This window comes from Scyliorhinus canicula, unplaced genomic scaffold, assembly GCF_902713615.1.
Source record: "Scyliorhinus canicula unplaced genomic scaffold, sScyCan1.1, whole genome shotgun sequence".
Lineage (NCBI taxonomy): Eukaryota > Metazoa > Chordata > Chondrichthyes > Carcharhiniformes > Scyliorhinidae > Scyliorhinus > Scyliorhinus canicula.
In genome coordinates this window covers 1,080,922-1,090,958 of record NW_024055751.1, presented here as the reverse complement: position 1 = coordinate 1,090,958, position 10,037 = coordinate 1,080,922, and the positions used below count along the sequence as shown (strand labels likewise).

The following is a 10,037-nucleotide window of genomic DNA, read 5'->3' as shown; positions in this document are numbered from 1 at the left end:
CCTTCAGAACGTGGCGGGGAGTTTCCTTCTTGAACCGCTGCAGTCCTTCAGGTGTAGGTACACCCACTGTGCTGTTAGGGAGTGAGTTCCAGGATTTTATCCCAGTGACAGGGAAGGAACGGTGATATATTTCCAAGTCGGGGTGGTGAGTGACTTGGAGGGGAGCCTCCAGCTGGTGGGGTTCCCAGTGATCTACTGCTCTTGGCCTTCGAGATGGGGGTGGTCATGGGTTTAGAAGGTACTAAATAAGGAACATTGTTGAGTTACTGCAGTGCATCTTGTAGACGGTACACACGGCTGCCACTGTTCGGCAGTGATGGATGGTTTGAATGTTTGTGGAAGGGGGAGCAATCAAGCGGGCTGCTTTGTCCTGGATGCTGTTGAGCTTCTTGAGTGTTGTTGGAGCTGCACTCATCCAGGCAACTGGAGAGTATTCCATTATACTCCTGACTTGTGCATTGCAGATGGTGGACAGGCTTTGAGAGGGGGGGGGGGGGGGGGGGGGGGAGGAAGGGGGGGGGGGGGGGTTCAGGAGATGAGTTACCCTTCGTAGGATTCCTAGTCTTTGACCTTTCCTGGTAACCACAGTATTAATATGGCTCATCCAGTTAATTTTTTGATCAATGGCACCCCCCAGGATGTTGATTGTGAGGAATTCAGCAATGGTAATATCATTCAATGTCAAGGGACGATGGTTAGATCCTCTCTTGGAAGATATGGTGATTGCCTGACACTTGTGTGGCACGAATGTAACTTGCCACTTCTCAGCCCAAGCCTGGATATTGTCCAGGTCTTGCTGCATTTGGACATGGACGGCTTCATTATCTCAGGGTTGGCGAATGATTCTGAACACTGTGCAGTCATCCGCAAACATCCCCACTTCTGACCTTATGATGAAGGCAGGTCATTGATGAAGCAGCTGAAGATGGTTGGCCGAAGACACTACCCTGAGGAATGCCTGCAGTGATGTCCTGGAGCTGAAATGGTTGGCCTCCAACCACCACAACCATCTTTCTTTGTGCCAGGTACGACTCCAACCAGCGGAGAGTTTTCACCGATTCCCATTGACTCCAGATTAGCTGGGGCTCCTGGATGCCATACTCGGTCAAATGCTGCCTTGATGTCAAGGGCAGACACTCTCACCTCACCTCTGGCATTCAGCGCTTTTGTCCATGTTTGAACCAAGGCTGTAATGACTGCAGGAAGACATCAACAGACTGATCAGCGGGCCAGAAAAGTAGCAAACAGGTCAATCCAGAGAAGCGCGGGATAAGAAATACATTTGTGGTGGACAAACACGGCAAAGGGAAAGAATATGAATGGTATGATAGTGAGGTGAGAGGGAAAAAGGGGCGTTAGAGTGCATGTCCACAGATCCCTGAAGGTGACAGGAGAGATAGATACGGTGATTGTGAAGGCAGAGAGGATACTTTGTTATTCACGGGGACAGAATACTAGAGCAGGGAATATTCCCAGCAATTTCTATTGGAGGAAAGACCTGAAACCCCTCTCTCCACAGATGCTGCCAGAGCTGCTGAGTATTTCCAGCATTTTCTGTGTTTATTATAAGATCAGGGAGGTTATACTGGAGCTGTCCAAAACACGAGTTAAACCACAGCTACATTACTGAGTACAGTTCTGGTCATCACATTACAGGAAGGATGTGTTCATCCCAAAGAGAATGCAGAGGAGATTGACCAGCATGCCGACACAAATGGAGAATTTTAACAATGAGGAAAGATTGGAGAGGCCGAGGTTGTTTTCTGTGGAACAGAGAATGCTGAGGAGAGATTAACTGAGGTGTTTAACATTCTGAGGGGCCCGGATAGAATGGATAAGAAGGATCTATTTCATTAACAGATCAATAACCAAGGGGTTTAGATTTAAAGTAATTAGCAGAGGATTGCGACTGGAAGGGGGAAATCATTTCAGTGGTGGGAGTCTAGAACTCGCTGTCTGATAGCGTCACAGAAACAGAAATCCTGATCACTTTAAAATTAATGTCTTGGATATCCAATTGAAGGACTGGGACATACAGGACAATCGACTGAGATCTGAAAAATGGGATTAAGCTGAATAGCTCCACTTCAGCCAGCACACACACAATGGGCCAAATGGCCTCTATCTGTAACAGAACTTTGAGGTTTTTACTCTGATAGTTGGAGATTGTTTCTGATGAAAATAACCTCGAAGGGACTGGAGTTTAACATCCTAGAATGATATTGGTGAAACAAATCAGCTGTTTTAAACACGTTGTAGATTTTTGTCTTTCCCGCCTGAGTGTTTAACATCACCTGGCTGGAGCTCAGAAAGGACAATCCCACTTTATAGAATCCGAGAATTGAGTCTGTACCAGCCCTGGGAAAGAGCAGTCTACTTAAGCCCATGCCTCCACCCTATCCCCGCAACCCCACCTAACCTTTTTGGACACTAAGGGCAATTTAGCACAGTCAATCCACCTAACCTGCACATCTTTGGACTGTGGGAGGAAAGCGGGTCACCCGAACGAAACCCACGCAGACACGGGGAGAACTTGCAGACTCTGCACAATGACCAAGACGGATATCGAACCCGGGTCCCAGGTGCTGTGAATCAACAGTGCTACCCACTGTGCTACTGTGCCGCCCTTGCATCCAAGCTCCCGGATTGTCTGTCTTCTCTCCGGGTAAGATTTTGTTTGTCTCTTGTATTTCACGACTGAAACAGGGCGGACACCTGATTGAAGGATTCAAACATGGGAGTTCTGGGAAAGATGGGCAAGGATTTGGGAGGTAGCAACATGTTCAAAGAGTTTGGAGAGGAGATGGAGGTTGAAGATGGTAATTTGTAAGGATGGCAGGGTCAAGGGTCTGTTTTATTGAGGAGGGGGTAATGATGGCAGATTTGAAGGACAGAGGGACAGTACCTGAAGAGACAGAAATGTTGACAATATCCATAGACACAGGGTAGTTGGCTGATCAGTAGCTCAGTGGGAATAGGGTCGATGGGCCAGGAGCTGGGTCTCATGGACAAGATGAGCTCTCAGAGGAGGTGGGAGAGAAACTAGAAAAAGATGTGGGTTCAGGGCTTGGGAAAGGATGAAATTTAGAGACAGTTTGGTCCGGTGGGCTCGTGGAAGGGATGGAAGCAGCAGAGGCAGCTGATCGGATTGACTCAATCTCAGTCACAAAGAATCTCCACAAGCTCCTCACACTTCAAAAGGAACTAACTTGTGTCAGAGATATCAAAAAGTTTCAACACTCTGCGTATTTAACACAAATCTAATTTATTTGATTTTTAGCCAGAATATTAGCCCCTGTAAATGGGCTGGAGTTTGTTATCAGCAGAAAAATACCCAAATGAATATGGCTCAGTCCTGAATGTGAGTAACAGCAAAATCCAATCACTGTGGTTACTTGTGGCCTCGTTGGTGTCTCAGCAGGTTTGATGACTGAGTGAATCCCTTCCCACACTCGGAGCAGGTGAATGGTCGCTCCCCAGTGTGAACTCGCTGGTGTCTCAGCAGGTGGGATGAAGTGGCGAAACCCTTCCCACAATTGGAGCAGGTGAATGGACTCTCCCCAGTGTGAACTCGCTGGTGACTCAGCAGGTTGGATGAGTGACTGAATCTCTTCCCACACTTGGAGCAGGTGAATGGTCTCTCCCCAGTATGAACTCGCTGGTGACTCACCAGGTTGGATGACTGAGTGAATCTCTTCCCACACTCGGAGCAGGTGAATGGTCTCTGCCCAGTGTGAACTCGCTGGTGTCTCAGCAGGTGGGATGAAGTGGTGAAACCCTTCCCACAATTGGAGCAGGTGAATGGACTCTCCCCAGTGTGAACTCGCTGGTGACTCAGCAGGTTGGATGAGTGACTGAATCTCTTCCCACACTCGGAGCAGGTGAACGATCTCTCCCGAGTGTGACTTTGCTGGTGTCTCAGCAGGGCCGATGACCGAATGAATCCCTTCCCACACTTGGAGCAGATGAATGGCCTCTCCCCAGTATGAATTTGCTGATGTACAGCGAGATCAGCTGACCGTCTGAACCCGGTCCCGCAGTCAGAGCACCTAAACGGTTTCTCGTCAGTGTGAACACGTTGATGGCACATTAGTTCCCCAGAACATTTATAGCACTTCCCGCAATCTGGACATTGAAACGGTCTCTCATCAGTGTGAACTCGCTGGTGACTCAGCAGGGTGGATGACTGAGTGAATCCCTTCCCACACTTGGAACAGGTGAATGGTCTCTCCCCAGTGTGACTGCGTTGATGAGTTTCCAGTTTGGATGGGTAAGTGAATCCTTTGCCACAGTCCCCACATTTCCATGGTTTCTCCTCTGTGTGACTGCATTTGTGGCTTGTGAGGCCTGATGATTGACTGAATCTTCGTCCACACACGCAACACGTGTACGGTTTCTCCCCACTGTGAACAATGCTTTTTCCTTCCATGATCAAAATCCGCTGATATTCAGGATATGATAAATTGAGGACTCTGTCAGATCCTGACGTGATGCTTGGTTTGAGTTTCTGGACTTTGAAGTCTCCCATTCGAACACACTGTGAAACTGATTTAAAACAGAAAATAGGGAGTGAGAGAGAACCCAGAAAAACACAAAGGCGGGCAGCACGGTGGCACAGTGTGTTAGCCCTGCTGCCTCACGGCTCCGAGGTCCCAGGTTCGATCCTGGCCCCGGGTCACTGTCCATGTGGAGTTTGCACATTCTCCCCGTGTTTGCGTCGGTTTCACCCCCACAACCCAAATATGTGCAGGATAGGTGGACTGGCCACGCTAAATTGCCCCTTAATTGGAAAAAATGAATTGGATAATCTAAATTTATTTTAGAAAAATACAAAAGCAGGTTGTGAAATTGAACTGAATGAATCTGGTCATTTGTGGGGCCGGTTCTGGGAAAAAGTGACAATGAAAACTGCTGGATTGTCACAAAAACACAACTGGCCTCTTTGGGAGGAGAGAGAAAGAGGTGAAGAGGGAATTTGTACATCTACAAGACATATTAAGAGAGTTGATGGCAAAGCAAATTCGATCTTGACCTTCATAAACAGTAATATTGATACAGAAACTATGCTTCTGGTCGAACGGTAGTTAGCACTGCTGCCTCACAGCGCCAGGGACCCGGGTTCAATTGTGACCTTGGTGACTGTCTGTGTGGAGTTTGCACTTTCCCCCCATGCCTGTGTGGGTTTCCACCCGGTGCTCAGGTTTCCTCTAACAGTCCAAAGAAGGGAAAGTTAGGTGGATTGGCCTTGATAAATTGCCCCTCAGTGTCCAGGGATGTGCAGGTTAGGTGGGGCTATGGGGTTACAGGGACAGGGTAGGGGTGTGGGCCTAGGCAGGGTGCCCTTTCAGAGAATCGGTGCAGACTTGATGGGACGAATGGCCTCCTTCTGCACTGTAGGAATTCTATGGTTCTAATTCTATTCTATGAATCTTTATAAAGCTCTGGTCACCACTCTTCAGGAAGAATGGGAAGGTTCTTGGAGAAGGTGCAGAGGAGATTTACCAGAATGGTTCCAGCAAAGGAGGTTGAGGGGAGATTTGGTTCAGGGATACACGATTATGCCAGATTTCCATCGGGTGGACAAAGAAACTCTGTTTCCATTCACTGATCGTACAAGCAGTCGGGGCACAGATTTAAAGTTTTGGGTAAAACCTGGATTGAATGACACAAGATCCTGAGGGGTCTTGACAGGGTGGATGTGGAGAGGATGTTTCTCTTGTGGGAGAATCTGGAACAAGGGGGTCACTGTTGCAAAGTGAGTGGTCACCCATTTCAGATGGGGATAAGGATTTTTTTTTCTCTTGAGGGTTGCAAGACAGGGGGTGGCATAGTGCTTAGCACTGCTGCCTCACAGCACCAGGGACCCGGGTTCAATTCTCCCCCTGACTGTGTGGAGTTTGCACTTTCTCCGTGTGTTTGTGTGGGTTTCCTCCGGGTTCTCCGGTTTCCTCCCACAGTTCAAAGATGTGCAGGTTAGGTTGAATTGTTTTGGATTGTATTCGCTGGAGTTCAGAACAATGAGGGGGATCTCATAGAAACCTATAAAAAGTGGGTGGCACGGTGGCTCAGTGGTTAGCACTGCTGCCTCATGGCGCCGAGGACCCGGGTTCAATCCGGGCCATGGTCTTTGTGGATTTTGCACATTCTCCCTGTGTTTGCGTGGGTCTCACCCCCACAAATCCAAAGATGTGCAGGGTAGGTAGATTGACCACGTTAAAACTGCACCTTAATTGCAAAAAAATTTGGTCACTCTAAATTTATGTTAAAAGAAAAACAGGGTGAGACAGAGTAGATTCAGGAAGGATGTTCCCGATAGTGGTGTCCAGAAATAGGGGTCACAGACTGGGACTGTACTCGTTGGAATTTAGAAGGATGAGGGGGGATCTTATAGAAACATTTAAAATTATGAAGGGAATAGATAGGATAGATGCGGGCAGGTTGTTTCCACTGGCGGGTGACAGCAGAACTAGGGGGCATAGCCTCAAAATAAGGGGAAGTAGATTTAGAACTGAGTTTAGGAGGAACTTCTTCACCCAAAGGGTTGTGAATCTATGGAATTCCTTGCCCAGTGAAGCAGTTGAGGCTCCTTCATTACATGTTTTTAAGGTAAAGATAGATAGTTTTTTGAAGAATAAAGGGATTAAGGGTTATGGTGTTCGGGCCGGAAAGTGGAGCTGAGTCCACAAAAGATCAGCCATGATCTCATTGAATGGCGGAGCAGGCTCGAGGGGCCAGATGGCCTACTCCTGCTCCTAGTTCTTATGTTCTTATGTTCTTGTGATACCGGGTAGACCATTTAGGACAGAGATGAGGAGACATTTCTTCACCCAGAGAGTGGGGAGCCTGTGGAATTTGTCGCCACAGGAACTAATTGAGGCCAAAACATTGCATGTCTTCAAGAAGTAGTTAGATACAGCACTGAGCGTGAAGGGGATCAAAGGATATGGGGGGAAAGCGGGATTCGGCTATTGAGCCTAATCAGCTCTGATCGTAATGAATGGTGGAGCAGGCTCGAAGGGCCAAATGGTCTCCTCCTGCTCCTATTTTCTACGTTGCTCCGTATCTGTGCATGTAAATGGTCCAGGAGGTATGAGGAAGAATGTTTTTACACAGCCAGCGAAATGACCTTAAACTTGCTGCCAAGGACAGTGTTTGGAAATAGACACAATAAATTATTTTTTTTTTAATTCGATAGAAACCTGACAGAAATAAACCTGTGAAGATACAGAGACAGAGCAGGAGAATGACTCTGACTGGATTGCTCCAGATAATAATAATCTTTATTAGTGTCACATGTAAGCTTACATTAACACTGCAATGACGTTACTGTGAAAATCCCACAACACACACGGGGAGAACGTGCACAGACCGCAGACAGTGACCCAAGCCAGGAATCAAACCTGGGTCCCTGGTGCTGTGAAGCAACAGTGCTAACCACCTGGCCGACCAGAGAGCTAGCATGGACTCAATGGACCGAATGCCCTTCTCTGCCCATAATGACTGACATTTTTGTTTTTTATAATTTTTAAAAATAGATTTAGAGTACCGAATTCATTTTTTCCAATTAAAGGGCAATTTAGCGTGGTCAGTCCACCTAACCTGCACATCTTTGGGCTTTGGAGGCAAAACCCATGCAAACAATGTGGAAACTCCACATGGACAGTGACCCAGAGCCGGGATCAAACCTGGAACCTCGGCGCTGTTAGGCAGTAATGCTACTCACTGCGCCACCGTGCTGCCAGCTGACTCTGACATTTTTGTGTAATCTCACCTTTTAATTTAACCCAACCCCGGGGGGGTGGGGGGGGGGGGGGGGGTTCAGATATCACTCAGATAAATCTGTGCTACACTCCCTCTGAGGCTATTCTATCCTTCCTCAGGTTTGTTGCCCAGAACTGAACACAGTTCTCCAGGTTTGGTCTAACCAGGGTTTGTGAATCTCAGGGCTTTTCCAGTCACACTGAGACCTGAAATCTTCCCTCACAGACAGAACAGACAAACCTTTTACCTTCCACAACCAGATGCTGCTGAAATTCTGGTTCTGATGAATCGAGTGACTCTGTCAGATCGCGATGTGACATTTGGTTTGTGTTTCCCGTCTGTTAAACCTCCACTTCCAGTATCCTGTAAATTTACAGAAACCACACTGCCAGTTTCGGATAGAAATTCACAACATTCTCTCCTCGCCAACTTTGATTAAATGTATTCCTGGAGGCTTGATCACATGACTTGCCGCCATCCTCCAGCCATTAATCGGTCAACACTTCCATCCTTGTGACACACTGCCTTCCTCGGCCAATTGGGAAGCAAAAGAACTCCTTCCCTTCCAGGACAGTGTTTGACTAGGGCAGCACGGTGGTGCAGTGGTTAGCACTGCTGTCTCACAGCGCCGAGGTCACATTTTCGGACCTAGTTCTGGGTCACTGACTGTGCGAAGTTTGCACATTCTCCCCGTGTTTGTGTGGGTTTCATGCCACAACCCAGTGATTTAAAAATATAAATTTAGAGTAACCAATTAATTTTTTTTTCCAATTAAGGGGCAATTTAGCCTTGCCAACCACTTTCCTTGCACATCTTTGGGTTGTGGTGGCGAAAGCCACGCAAACACGGGGAGAATATGCAAACTCCACACAGACAGTGACCCAGAGCCGGGATCGAACCTGGGACCTTCGCGCCGTGAGGCATTAGGGCTAACCCACGAAACCACCATGCTGCATCCCCACAACGCAAAGATGTGCAGGTTAGGCCCATTGGACATGCTGAATTGTCCCTGAATTGGAAAAAATGAATTGGGCACTCTAAATTTATTTTTAAAAAGGACAGTGATTGACTGTCAGTCAATCAACCTTTATCCCAGTTTCAATATTTTTATATCCACTGAAATGTTCAAAAATCTTTTTTACTGTCCTCATGATTTTCCAGAGACCCAAAATTAGTATTTTTACTGTCCTAATCATGTTCCAGAGTCACTAAAATATTTTTTCTGTCGCAATGATTTTCCAGAAACCCATGTATTTCATATAATTTCACAGAATTTACATTGCAGAAGGAGGCCATTCGGCCCATCGACTCTGCACCGGCTCTTGGAAAGAGCACCCTACCCAAGCCCACACCTCCACCCTATCCCCATAACCCAGGACTATGGGCAAATTTGAACACTAAGGGCAATATAGCATGGCCAATCCACCTAACCTGCACATCTTTGGACGTGGGAGGAAACCGGAGCACGCAGAGAAACCTACGCACACACGGGGAGAATGTGCAGACTCCGCACAAACAAGTGACCCAAGCCGGGAATCGAACCTGGGACCCTGGAGCTGTGAAGCTAAATTGCCCTTAAGTACCCAAAATTGCCCTGAGAGTTGGGTGGGGTTACTGGAATAGGGTGGAGGTGTGGGCTTGGGTCGGGTGCTCTTTCCAAGAGCAGACTCGATGGGCCCAATGGCCTCCTTCTGCACTGTAAATTCTATGAATCAGTCCCTCGATTTGAGGGTGACGTCTACTCAGGGTTGTGAATTTCTATCGAAAGGGAAAATGCTGGAAAATCTCAGCAAGTCTGGCAGCATCTGTAGGGAAAGAAAAGAGCTAACGTTTCGAGTCCAATGACTCTTTGTCAAAGCCCATTGATTGTGAATTTCTATCCTGGGTCTTCACATGGCTGAACAGAGCCGCAGAGCTTTGGACAGATGGGACAGAATGTCTAATAAGAGAGTGAAATTCAGAGAGCAGGATTGGCTTCCTTTTCTTTCCATCTCTGCCACCGCTTTGCATCATCAATAAGACATTGGGAGTCAAAGACTAATCCAGTTTGATGGACAAGTTGTCTCCATTCTGAACAATGGGGAACAAGCCCCGCCCACTCATTGAAACATCGCCCCGACAAAGACGGCAAACGCGCATGCGCCCTGATTTACATCCAATAAAGATGGCGGCCGTTAACCCGAGCCCAACGTGAGGAGCTGCAGTTCCACTCGGGACAAACTGGGTCCCGGAAACCTTTCCGATGTTTGCGATTTCAACAACTTTACACAACGTTT

The 10,037-nt window shown here is 47.5% G+C and overlaps 1 protein-coding gene across 1 annotated transcript; it reads right to left on the bottom strand.

The window, feature by feature from the left end:
- Nucleotides 1–3,409: 3,409 nt before the first annotated feature.
- On the bottom strand, nt 3,410–8,060 carry LOC119960908 (zinc finger protein 239-like; the record flags this gene model as incomplete). The annotated part of the gene is made up of 2 exons (XM_038788486.1): nt 8,009–8,060; nt 3,410–4,545 (listed from the first exon to the last, which is right to left on the bottom strand). A coding segment is annotated over exon 2 (1,119 nt), but the record flags the coding sequence as incomplete, so codon positions are not given.
- Between the last annotated feature and the right edge of the window lie 1,977 nt (nt 8,061–10,037).